This window comes from Falco rusticolus, chromosome 7, assembly GCF_015220075.1.
Source record: "Falco rusticolus isolate bFalRus1 chromosome 7, bFalRus1.pri, whole genome shotgun sequence".
NCBI lineage: Eukaryota > Metazoa > Chordata > Aves > Falconiformes > Falconidae > Falco > Falco rusticolus.
The window spans coordinates 31,516,815-31,530,474 of record NC_051193.1 but is presented as its reverse complement, the minus strand read 5'-3'; the positions used below and the strand labels follow the sequence as shown (position 1 = coordinate 31,530,474).

The 13,660-nt window shown below is 44.5% G+C and overlaps 1 protein-coding gene across 1 annotated transcript in view; it reads left to right on the top strand.

Annotated features, from left to right (window-relative positions):
- PRKCH (protein kinase C eta) overlaps nucleotides 1–13,660 on the top strand; it is a 121,436-nt gene that overhangs the window by 15,223 nt on the left and 92,553 nt on the right. Inside the window, exon 2 of the mRNA XM_037395085.1 lies at nucleotides 12,885–12,948. Coding sequence (XP_037250982.1) covers nucleotides 12,885–12,948 — 64 coding nt within the window. The remainder of the gene's footprint in view (nucleotides 1–12,884; nucleotides 12,949–13,660) is intronic.

Here is a 13,660-nt window from a genome sequence, read left to right as displayed (position 1 = left end):
GACTTTTTTTTTTTCCCCCTAATCTTGGTACAAATATACAACGCAAGGTCCTTCATGAGGTAGAACCTCATCTATGCACTCTTTTTTTTAAACTGCTGTTTTACAAAAATATTTTTATTGTATCCCACCGTGCCCCCCCCCCCCCCAAATCAAACCCAAAACCAGAACGCAAACAACAAAAACGCTAAATCGCAAACAGAAAAAGGAAGCCATAAACAAAACCCACTACACAAATAGGATATGATCTAACTTGGCAAAGCAAATGCTGGCAATGGCATGTCCTTTCTGGGTGTTGTCAGCAGCATACTGGATCCCAACCTACATTCTTTTTGCTGCATGAACACTTGATTGTGACTCCCAGTGCCGGACCTTGTGGGATTAGAGTAGAGACATGAGCGGTAACATCTGGACACCAGGATCAAGCATCATACCTTTAGGAATGTTGGAGGAGTGCATGCCTTGGCACTCCTTTTTTTGTACCTTTAGAAACATCTAATTGGCTATGCGGCCAGAAACTGCTACTGCTTTTACATGACGTTCTGAGATATGTGTACCAGGGATGTTAAACAATCCCATAAACTGTTGGCAGGGAATGGGAGGGGGTTGGTGTGTGGGCTAAAGTACTTTTAACCTTCGTCTCCATCTTTCCCTTCTGTAAGCAGATTCTCTTCTGTAAGACACCACCCATATTTGATAGTTTGCTTTTCATGCTTTTATCTCAAATCATTTGACAGATCATCTTGCAACATGGAGTGTGAGAGGAGATGTGATGGATTAGTACTGGCTGGATATAAGTGTTAGTCCTTAATAGTTTCAGTGTTAAGAAACTGCTGGATAAGGAAGTGAGATGACAAGGAAAGAAGTCACTGTCATTAATTCAAGATCTGGAAAGAATGGTCAGAGCATAGCTGCTTAGGCTTCTCCGTGGTGTTATAGCCTATACCAGGACCTGAGTTTTAAAAGTTGCTGTAATTAATCCTCCTTTTTGTATCTTTCACTAAGGATGAGTAATGCAGTTAAGGCTTTACATGGGGATATCTATGATGGGAGCTGTAATTCTAAAGACTGGCATGCCACTGAGACATATCAATTGAAATCTTATGTTTTGTCAGAAGTATTGCTGATTAACATAATTTTGCACATAAATGAATTAATTGTTATACTGATGGGGTGATGGTGGTGTGTTGTGTCCACCCCCCATGCACTTAGTGTAAGTCTGTATAGTCACTGAAAAGAATGATGTGTTCTGGTGCCGTGGAGCAATTGACTCTTCTTGACGTCTGGACCGCTGTGCAGTGCTGGCACACGTTGCTTTCATGGATATTGCAGAGTCTTCCCTGCACTTCTTCAGGGTGGGGTGCCAGCCACGCAGTGTGCTAGGTTGGGCTTTTGAAGACCAGAAGCACTGTTTCTAGCTCTGCTTCTGCCATCTCTGTACATTACGTTTTTTGTCTATAACATCGGTGGTATAAGGTTTCCTCAGCACCCCACGGGGCTTTGCAGTCGTTGGTTGAAGGGGTGGAGGTGTGTACAGTCTCATATATGCAGCTCCTTTCGTATGTGACATGGCCTTAAGGGGAGACACAGCAACGCTGCACTAGGAATGCAATACCAGGGTTGCAACAACGGGATGGCAGCCTGTGAGGGACGCTTCCCTGGGTGAAAGCGAGCACCGTCAGATAGCCCTACCGTCCACATTTTGGGATTCCAGCTATCCCTCGTGTAGTGCTATAGCAGCTCTGGAAGTCAGGCTGAGATGATCAGGACAGATAACTGTTGGACCTTCATACAGCACACACAACATTTCAACCACACAGGGTAGCACTGGGTATTAAGGCCCTCAACTAAGTACAGATCTTCTCAACACTTGGTGTCAAAGGGAAAAAGAGGGCAGGTGCCTGCAAATCAATCCGTCTGCAGAGTTTTTGGTTTGCATTTGAATCTCTGTATCAGGGAACCCCAGCTTCCTGCCATTGAGCTGTGGGCGTGGAAATGCTTATCACATCTCACTCCGGGATCCTCTTTTTTTATTATTTTACAACACTGATTAGTAGTGATCAAGCACCATAAATAGTGCTTGATCACATAAATAGGACTGTTTCAGCAGATTGCCTTTTGTTATGCCACCAGGACTTACCTTTTTAACTGTTACTAAAAAGATGGGATTTGGCTTTTCAAAAGTGAGTCTGTGACAGAAATGGTTGGAATACCAGGAAGTTGTGACCTTTCCCCTTTCTACCTGGGGTGTTGAGAAATTTGATGGATTATATCTGAGAGACTAATAGTTTATAATGGTTCATGATCTCATCTGCTGTAGCCTGGCTTTAGAAAGAAGAAAGTGCTATCGGACAAAAATGGAAAAGCAGCAGTACACCAAATGAATTATATGTAGTAGGACGATATTTTAGAAATAGTGACACACCTAATGGAGACGTGAATGGGAAGAATTTCACAGGAGATGATGCAATAAAATGGATGAATAACAAGAAATTATTTTCTAGCACTCAGTACTGGAGAATAGTGCAACTATGTAACTGAGCAAGGTGCTGGAGAGACAACGACAGAAGTGTTCTTGCAGCTGGTTTAGGGGTCCACTGTTTATTGGACTGGATCCATGATCAGGGTATTGAGGACCCTGCCTGATGTGATACAACCCAGTGATTTCCCCTGAGTTACGTAGCGCTCTCCTGTTGTAGCTGTGCAGTGACGATCCTTGGGCAGCCAACAAGAGTGCCTTGAATGCAGATCATGATGCAGACTTTGCTGCTTAAAGTTGTGAATGATTCATAAGCCTGCCTGGATTTGTTAATAAGGTTAATTAAAACTGCAGGTGAATGCTGTACCTTAGAAGAATTCTCCTCGAGACAGAGAGCATTGTTATTGCTTCTCTGCCCAATTGTTTTTCTGCCTGGTGCCTCTTTGGTTTCTCATAGGCCAAACCCAGGTCTCTGGTACATGCTGGCTGGTGCATGGGCTACCTGGGCTTGTTCCCTCACTAGTGCTTGCTTGCCCTTTCCTTATCAGGGGACACTGCATCAGTGCTAAGCTCAGCTTTGCACTGTTGTGCAAATTTGTTAGTGCTTTACTTTGAGGAAACTTTATGCACCAACTCATTGCTGTGGCCCTTGGAGCAATTCCAAAGGGAAGTGCCACCAGCTTGCCTGCTTGGCACTTACCAGTGATTTATTTCTTTATTACTGTAAACAGCTAAACTGCACAACTTCCTGGTTGTTCTGTCAAGTTATATTGAGTTAATATATGTGATGGAAAATATGGTTGTTGATCATCTCCAGAACCTGGAGACAGAAACCGGCATTTCCTGCATTATGTGCTCTGAGAGAGACCTAAAACGTGAGCTATCAGTATCATCCCTTTGCAACTCGCACATCTGGAGTATAATAGCTAAAGTGGTGTCCCAGGGCTCTATAGCTGTTGAAAGACTTGTTTTGTTGCTAATAACTGCTTGTTGAGGTGTGTTGACCTTTTGTTACTGTTCATTGAGTGGAAATAGATTTCTGTTTGCTTGTTTCTCAAAGCTCCCAAGTCCTCTCAAGAGCAGAGGCCCTGTCCCGCTTCCAATCTCTTTTACCTGTAATTGCATATATAGGTGTTTGCAGGCAGATTTCCATACATTGCATGTGCGAAGCTGATAGCCTGACACCAGCTGTGTGCATGGTGTATTCGCTATAATCAACTGTTCAAACAGCTAAAAATCAAGTCCTGCATTTGCCATCCTTTAATTTAGTGGTCCTGCATTGATGTCAGTATCTGCCAGTTAGGAAATGAAAGTAACTGGTAATTTCCACCCCTGCCATCCTTTTAAAAAATTTTAAATAAATAAAAATAGCTGTAGGAGGAAGGCAGGAGGAGTTGGGCGGAAAATCCAGTGATGGACTGGACATGGTGGTATTTGGCATGGTGTTATGAAGCAAGTTGTATGTTTAATAATTTGTATGCAGCAGAGGTAAAACTCTGCTTGTACGTGCATGTGCTGGGGAAATGCAGAACGTGTCCTGCCCATGTGATTTTGGTTTCACATGGGCTGTGGGCACACAGGCTGGGGGAGGCGGCAGGAAGGTGTGAGAGGCCCCCCTAGAAGTGGTGTCCTGCCCCTGTGCCCCGTGCTCAGCTGGGCTGCAGAGGCTGTTGGGGGAGGCAGAGGCTCCCTTTGCTCTCTGCCCGACATCTCCCCTGGCCGCCATGTGCAGTCACTAGAGCAAATGAGATGCTGTTTGTTGGCAGGTGGGAAAGCGGAGCAGAGTCACCAGGGACTTGTCATCTCCCAGGTGCAAGGTTGGTTCAGAGCAGGCTTCTTGCCACCTTGCTGCTCTCCATTCCCCAGGGCTTTGTCCAGAAGGGGAGACCTTGGCCTTGCAGGGCTCTGTATCCCAGTAGCGCTGCTCCACCAGCTTCCCCTGTCTCATGGTACGGGAGCTCTCTGGCAGTGGCAGCTTGCTGCAGGAGCCAGGTAGGAAGGAAGCTGTGTGCTGTAATGGCCCAGCCACCTGCAGTGAGCTTGGGCTGGGTGTGCTGCTTCGAGCCATGCTGACAGCAGCGTGACAGCCACGTTCCTGCCCCAACTCACGGGCCCAGCTGGGGAGGGTTGATGACAAACTGCCCTGTTGAATCGAGAGGGGAGGGCTCTGAGGTGGGAGTTTCAGCACCTGCTCTGTTGGTTGTGGGCGATTTGCAGAGTCATCTCATGCTTGACATCTGTGCCCTCAGAAGCTGGACCCTCGCTGCTGGTGTCTGGTCATCTGTCGTGTTTTCTTCTCAGCCCATTTACCACCCTAGTAATTTCTAGCCCCATACTTGGCTTGGATTTGTGGATGAAAGCCCTCCTCTGTTGCAGACTCCAGTGCGTGTGCATGGGACTTTTAGACTCTCCCCCATCCCCCATTTCATTCTGAATTTCACTTAAATTTCTGAAGGAATGGGTTCTTGCTCAGCAGCCGTACTGTTGGTGTCAGTGCCTGGTCTTCAACACACTCCAGTACTGTGGGACTGGTAAACAGGCAATTGGATTCCCTCCCCCTGCCGCATAACTAGGGAAAATGAGGTCAGAAATCCCGCCAGAGAGTAGCTGTTTTTGTTTATAAGAACAAAAATATCATAGTCCCTGAACGAACTGTGTGTGTGTGTGTCTTTCTTTTTAGCTTTATAACCCTCCAATTTTTTTCAAATATACTGAAGAGTAGCCACCTGGAATTATTACTCATAAATCATTCATTGCTTTAGAGGTGGGATTTCTCAAAAGCAGTGTAAGTTGGTGTAATTTCATTATGAGCAGGCTTTGGCTCATGCTGTTGAAAATTTTTTTTTTTTTTTTCAAGATTTGAAACCTCCTTTTTTATCTATATTTTATTTGCAGCCCTTCAAGCAAGTTTTCTTGGCAGGAATTTTCACGGGATAGATAAATCTTGTTGCAGCCCTTGCTCTTCCTACCCAAGCAAATTTCCTGTTGAGGTGGGCAATCTCTTGGGTGAAACCAGACTAAAATTGATTAAAGAGTCCAGGATTGGCCAAGAGTCATTAGTTATGCATGATTGTTCATGGCTGGCACACAGCTTCTAATTATGCAGCTTGACTGAAAACAAAAGTAGTATTTTAAGCAGCTGTCCTGGAATAAAAAATTAGAATGGCAATATTACAGTAATAGCTGGAATAACTGGTTGTAGGAGTTGAGAGAGACTAACTTTCCACCCATTTGTGGGTTTACCTCCAAAGTGTTGAGCATATGGCAGTAATGGTTTTTGGAAAGGTTTCTTTTTCCCCCTGATACTTTGACAGTTACCATCACTTGCAGGAGGCAGTTTTGAGCCTTTGTCCCCTACCAGGGATGGCCAGGCTGACCCCCAAGGGACCAGGTATCACCTCTGGGTCTAACAGTCCATCTACAACAGCTGGAATCAGTGAGCTGCAAGGGCTTCAATGCCCTGTGAGTTTGGCACGGTGCATGGACCTATCAGTTCAAGGTGGCATTGGCAGCCTGTCCATAGCACTGGATCACCCTGTGCTCGCTCTTTGTTTTGAGACCTGGCATAAAAATTAAATCTTGGTGGGAGCAGGGAGATGCTGCTGTTTGGCAGCACCAGATTCAAAGCTTGGGTGGAACAGGAGCTGGGGTCGCTGCTGTTCACCGAATGACATCTCCTCGGGCTTCCCCTGTACAGAGCCTGCCATGGGTCATTGCTAAACTGTCTATGTCTGCCCTTGGCACCTGTGGTGGAAATTACTGCCCCTAGCACTTGCCAGCCTGTGCAGGAATGAGAATGTACTTGGCACCCCATTTTTTTTTTTAGGCAGAATGATTGGAATCTTAAAAATTGCCTGCCCTGCATTTGTAGGAAAAAAATGCTTTAATCTATTGATCTGGAAATGCAAAATCCCATTTGTATTAGAGAGCCCTAAGGATTTTCAGAGGTGCTTAACTTGATAGGCAGGTGTCTATCAGCCTCAGAACGTACAAGAGGGAGTGATTAATCTAGTCACTGTTTATTTGACTGAGAAAGTTGCTACTTGACCTGTCCAACAAAGGCATGCTCAGGTGGAGGTGCTACCTTATTAAAATACAGAAAGATCTGACATTTCATAGCATGATCTACTAGGAGCTTAAACAAGAAAAATTGAAAGAAATAACTAGAGGCATGTGAAAAACCAGCTTTAGCCTAACCCAGACTTTCAGCTCTTTTGACTGAACAGAGCCTTGGGAATTGCCTCTATAAATGACTGATTATATATGCAGTTCTGTTAATTAAATTTAAAAATTGTGTAGGAAGTAAAAAGATATAGCTGCTTGTTTAGTTAAGCTAATTAAGTCCCCAGGTAGCTTTTATATTTGCTTTATTCACTGCAAGTGTCTGGCTTGTTCTGTTTTTGAAGCCACGTCAGCATTGACATGGCTTAGAAAAAGGTTGTACTTCTAGGATGCTTACTAATTGTGCCTGTGGGGAAGGAAGGACGGAGCAGCAATGGGAGAAAGGATGTTCTGGGCTCCAGGGTAAATGCAGTCGTCTTTTGTGTCTGATCCAAGGATAATAAAAAGATTCACACTGATTTCAGTGTACTTCAGATCAGGCTTCCCAGACCAGATTATCTGCTGTGGGGAAGGGAGGAGAAAAACCTAAAGTACTGTTTGCAAGGATTAATGCTTGTGCCAGATGCAGCGTTGAAGATGTCTCTTCATCCTGGAGGTCCACCTCGTCCACCTGGTCTCCATTTTGGAGAGCAAGCGCCTCGCAGGCAGGCAGCCTTCCTTCGGCTCTTCCCATCCACCGTGAGTTTTTCACAGAGGCATGCCATGCTCTCAGAGGCCGACTGACTATACCTGCTCTTCGAGTTCAGTGGATGCTTCAGCTGGGTGTTGATATGTTGCCTGAGAGATTACCCTCCTTCTGAATTTGTTTTCCAAACCTCTTCCATTGATGAATCACACACAACCAGTTTTTATTACATGTGTGAAGGCATATGATTAAGGAGCCCTGTTTTGGTCTCCCTGCATCTGTTCCCTTGTTTGCTCCCGAGCTAGCTTTTTTTTTTGTGTGTGTGTGTGTGTGTACGTGTGTAATGCAGAGAAGTGGAGTAAATAACACCTGCCTAGTTGTCAGGAAGATGTTAGTACAGTCCTGTTCTGGAGAAGGTGTGTGACATGATTGACTGGGGCCCCTCCTTGTGGGAAACCAATCCCTCGCAGCTCCCTTTGAAGTCACGCGGAGCTGCACCATCCTGGCAAGTTCAGGCATGGGGCATCATGTGAGCGGTTTGGGTTAGGAGCGAAGTCCTCGGTCCTGTGTTCAGCCTGGCTGCCAAAGTGTTGTGTCTCACAATGGAAGTGAACAAAACCGCGGCTGAACTCCTCAGTCCTTACCTGCTCATTTCCAGTGCAATTGCCAGGATCCTCCAGCACTTGTTTTCTCTTAGGTACGGCTGTGAAGTTCAACAGGAGTTAAAGTGTATGCTTAGCTCTGGGCCAAACCCCTGTGTTGTTCTTACAGATCCAGCTGAGCTCCAGCAGTTGACCTTACCCCTCCCTTTGTGCTGTGGAGGAACGCACTGCCTTCCATTTCCTTGAACTAGAAAAGAGTGGCGCTTACAGGCTTTACTACACTGACAAGCACGGTTTCCCAGTTAACTAAAACTTCGCCAAGTTACCTCCAAAACAGCCCAAAAGTTTTTTCCTCCCAGTTTTTCTCTGGGGGACCAGGCTGAGGATGGAAGTGCCAGAGAGAGGGGAGGGTGGTCGCTGTATGCAGCTATACGTGCCAATGGTGTGATGCTTATGCCGCCAGGTTAGTTTGGTTTATTTGGAGATCAGTGTACCTCATAGCGTTCACAATATCACGCGTGCCTAAAAATTCAGACTTCTCCTTTGCTTCTCCCAATACGACAGGACTTTCCCATTGCAGTCTCCTGCTCTTGATACTAAACCTTCCAGGCAAAATTCTGCAATTCCCTGAAAGAAGTTCCTGTGCCAAATAGATCTTGGCATTAGGAAACTTTTCTCTGTACTTAGTACTCTTTTAATATTGTTGTCAAATACATACAGATGGTTACATTCCTGTATCACTTATCTCCTATGTTATGATATAGGAGTTCCCCCTTAGCATCATCTGCGCTGCCTTCAGGCTGCTGAGTTTTTCTGAGCCTGTCCTGCTTTCTTTGAGAAAGATCAGCATCAGCTGCATTGTTGACCCAAACTGATTGCGTGGTCTGCTTTGAACCTTAATAATTCTGTCAAGAATAATACTGTGGCCCCTGCTTATCTGTAAAAACATAGGGTTTTTTGCCTTTAGGCAGCGACACTCAGTGCTGGGGAGAAAAGAACAGAAAGAAGTGAGAAGCAAAACTTGGTGTATGTGTGGTACTTTGTGTTACGCCCACGCTGCTGTTGCGAGGCTGGATCCTGAGGGTGTTCGCTGATGCTGGGAGGTACCGCCATCACCGGAGCCTTGCCAGCGCGCAGTCAGGGCCTGGGCGGCCAGCCAGCCGTCGCTTGGTAGGGTTATCCTTTCCATGGCTGGAGGGCCAGTCCTTTGGCAGCTGCTTCCTTCCGAAGTCCTCAAATCTTATTAAATAACAGAGCAAAGTGAGAAGGCCTCTCAGTCTGTGAAAGTCAGTGCTAGTGATAGAAGTCCTTCAGTGGCTGACGAGATCGAAGGAGGGCTTACATTCAGAGTTCCTCCTTTGGGGAAGAAGTAGGGTACCACACTCCTCATTTGTGGGCATCTGGTTTCAGATGGTTATGGGCATATTTCCATGCGCCCAAATGTGGCTGCAGTTGCTTGCTGGGTTGGTAAAGCTATCCTGAAGCATGTGCTGTTTCATTAGCTGCACCGCAAAGTGTGAAGGCAGCAATGAAGGTGTAAAGCAGGGCCGGGAACGCGAGGAACCGTACTGCAAAGATGGCTGAGTTTAGCCCCAGGGCCCGGGCTTAGCAAGGCGCTCGGTGTGCGCGCTGGCTCAGCATGCGAGCATCTGTTTGGCTGCATGGCGTTGCAGGTTGTGGTCCAGCAAGTGTGAGGAGCTCACAGGCGTTAACTGCTGCCGGCGCGAGGCTCCTCCGCATCGTGTGGCCATGGTGTGGGGCGGCAGTGCGATGGTGAGGGGAAGCACGTCCCATCAGGTGGGTGTTGCTGTCCGGGAGCTGCTCGATCGTCTGATCTCGGGCAGGCTCATGGGAGGGCAGGCCTGTGGTCAGACATTTTCCCTTCAGTTTTCTAGGTCAGAGATTATTTTCTGTTTCAGGTACATTCCACATACATGTAGCTGGGCAAATTTCGTCTTTAAAGGACATCACAGCAGATTCAAAAGCCAGAATTTTTACCAGTGGTCTATTAATTTTAATTATTTCCATTTCATTGTATCTTATATTTTGTTGTTGCTGTTGCTATCAGTTTAACACCAGAGAAGCTCTTAAGATTGTGTGTTTTAACCTCTTGTACAGAATGAGACTTTGCGCTCAGCCCTGCATCCAGTGGGATGCCTGTGTGCAAAAATTTTAGCAGCTCCTGGCATGCTGGGGCCTCACTCCTCATTTTGGAGCCTTTCAGCTGTAATCTTTCATTTCTCCTGCTTACATGTGCCTTGAGAAGATCTCGAGTGTAGCTAGATCCTCTTTACCGAGTGCTCTTGAACTGTGGTATAATACGAACACGGCTGCTTAGTTGAGGTAGGGGATTTGACTGGTCTTTAATCTTGGAGTCTGGAGAGGAGAGAGATTGTTTTATAACTCCTGTAAATCTTCTGCTATTACATGCAGAATTGTTTTACTTCTGTTTTGTAAGATAATGCTACCCTGGGCAGAGGAATCCCATTTCGGTGATGGAGAGCAAGGTGTGTCACAGAGTTTGGACCATTTTTTGTTTGTGCCCTGTGTTGGAGGTGCGTGATGCTTTTGTTGCATCTCCTGGTCTCAGCCCAGCTGCTTGTGTCTTGACAAACCTTTGTGTTTGCGACTGAACAAGGAATGCAGGATTTGCTCTGTATCCCTCCAGAGACTGTATGTCAGAAGGGAGGGATGATCCTCTCTGTGAATGTGAAAGTAGGAGCCTAACATATCGCTATGCATTCAGACAGGCAGAAGAAAGATAAGCATTGAAGAATGATTTTGGAAACCTAAAGAAGTAAGGATTTTCCCATAAAATTTGAATTCTTGCTATAGCCTAAATCAATTTGGGTGGCTCTATATGTATATATATTATAAATGTTTTATATTTATGGAAGACCCATTCTTTACAAAGTTGCGTACCTCTCCACTGAACTGAAATTAAGGCAAAATGATGCATGATATCTCTGGAGTTGGAGTTTATTTGGTGAATGTTTTCAATATTAATCGAGTCAGAGCTGCACAAATACAGCTTCCTAAAGCCAGTGTAGTAAGCAGCCCAAGCAAACACAAGAATTTATGTTGAGTCAAAGCTAAATATTTAATTTAAATTTTCCCTGTGAGATTGATATAAATATATATATATTTTTTAACTGAAAATATAGTGTCCATAAAATCAAGACTTGATAGGATTTTCCCAAGCACTTCTAGCTTCCCTGTTTTGTAACCCGTTTGTAGAGGTCACTTCTGGACTGTAGCTGGAGTCATGTGAGTAGGATGTTCTCTCATCCTTTCTCTGAAAACATTTGCTCTGCTCATCCTAACAAATTCTCAATAGTTTAAAAACCAATTTCTATACTTCTGCAACAAATTGTAGGTGAGGGCAATGCCTGGTGATGGTGTGTGCTGTCTCTGCCTCCCAACTCTTACCCCAGAAGATTGTTTTCTCTTGGCTCGTGTTAGTGAAGCTGCCGTTAGCATCCCTAGGAGTGGAGGTGCCAGCAGAAAGTGCTGCTGTACCGTAACACTGCAGTCAGTCTGGCTGACACCTTTTTGGCCTGCTTACAGCCATGCAGATACTTTCTGTCCGTTTGTAGCATGGCTGTTTGGCTCTTCTGTTTGAGTTCAACTTTCTCTTTGAACCTGTATCTTAATGTTTTTACCTTAAAAGAACCAGTTGGTGCATGACAGGGTTTTGCAAACCATGGGCAAATATTGTCAGGACTGTAGTGGTCCATACACTGTTGCTGTGGGTGTTTAGGCTTCTGGTTAGAGGTTTATTTGAATTACATTATATGTATTAACACTGGAAACGAATGAAAGCGTTGGCAGGCTATGCTGTGTGTTACCTGAGAATAAAGAGGGAGCCGGGGCTCATCATCCTTTCTTGCAGGACCGAGAAATATTTTTCTACTCTGCAGTGTGCACACAGAGGTGTATTAAATTCTGGGCACCTCTGTGATGAAAGTTGGTGCTGCTGATGTGGAAGGCTTGCTTCTGTTTCTGCCAGGCCAAGGAAACGTGGCTGTACAAGAGAAGAGAAAGGGTTTGAGCGATCATGTTTAGTCATTCCTCCAGAGAGCTCTGTTTTCAGAATTTCTGTTCTGCATAGATTACTGATACACACGAGGTGTGAAGCTGCTCTTCACTAATTTTAACATTGCAGTTTGGGTGTGTGTGGAGGATGCGTTGTTTTTGGGTTCTTTTGTTGGTTGGTTTGTTTTGTGTTTTTTTTGTTTTTTTTTTAAGTGAGGTTTCTGTGTGACAGCCTGACTCAAACTTCAGGGATCCTTAGCTGTGATTTTTTGCTAAAAACTATTTGGTGAACAAAAAAACCCCAAACAAACAACCCCAAACCCAAAAGCAAGACCTTAATGAAAAAAGTAACTAAAAAGGAAAAATCTACTCACCAAAAACTAAATACCTTCTTTCAAGGACAGGTTGACCAACAATGGGATTGAATCTCTGATCCCTAAAATTGTGTTCTGTATCTCCATCTAATTTAGATTAAACGGCAACAAGCCCTTAGGTAACAGCACTAACATTTTTCTGTTTTCTGTGGTTTAAAGCCAAAAGGTGATTTATGTAAGAAATCAGTGTTTACCCTAGCACTGATGGTATTTTGAGAGACTGAAACAGTTTCAGTGGGATAAGATATAGTAGGGAGGAAATATCCATATAATTCACCGAACAGATATGCATGGATCTTTTCAGAGAATTGTGTGTGCTTAATGTTACTCCCACTTCATTTATCTGAAAAATTGGAAAACTATTAACCACGTTTGTTTTTTTTTTTCTTTAATCTCTGTTTTTTCTAGCAAGGTGGAGATTTTTCATCACTTCTAGGAAAATGAAGGAATCAAGTTCCTTATTTTCTATGGAGCCCTGAATGTTGAACATTTGAGCTTGATTTATTTTGTAAAACTAAGGGTGTGCGTGAGAATATATAGAGAGCTTCAAATATTATCAAATGTTGACAAGACTTATCATGCAAAACCCCAAGAAGAGTGCTTGCCTTGAAAAACAATCAGATCAGCTAACATTTCCTTTACTTTTTCAGGTGGATTTGGAGCCCGAAGGCAAAGTGTTTGTTGTCATAACTCTTACAGGCAGTTTCACAGAAGGTAAGGGAATTATTTTGGCTTGTTTCCATGAAGAGCTGGACTCTGTTGTATGTACTTGCCATGAGTTACCAAGCAGTATATAAGCGAATGGCATTCTTCACACAGGCCACGTGCTGTTGTGTGCTGGAGATTTCTCAAGTGATGTGGGATATCTGGAAGAGGCTGTTCATAATGGCTCATGCTGTGTGTGTGCCCTCTGCTCTGCTGTTGCTCTGATCTCAGACCCAGGGAGCTGATTTGTGCTTGATCTGGTTTATTTATCTGAAGCTGTCCTTCGAACAGATTGTTTTTGTCACCTGTCCTTTTCACCTGGGTGCCTCTTGAAGGGCAAGCTACGGAGCACGTAGAGCATGTTTAAAATAGAACATGTTTAAAACATCTGGATTACTTTTCTTCTGTAAAGTTTCCCATCTACTTCACGTGCATTTCTGTTTCCCGAGTTCACTTTGCACAGGAAACTCAGAAGGTTTTAGTGTGACAGCTGCCCTGAATAAGTACCTGGTGGATTTTTTTTTCTGTAATTATATTTTATAGTGTGATGTTTTTAATTTACCTGTTGTTTATTGTGATGCCAGCTATGAGCATGGATGTGAACTGTGCTGGAGGAACCCAGGAAAAGCTTATTTCCTTCAGACCTACACCATGTTGTTTTTGGTTTCTTTTTTTTTTCGTTTTAGCTGTGGCCTCAACCTGCATTTGTTGGGGGAGTGTT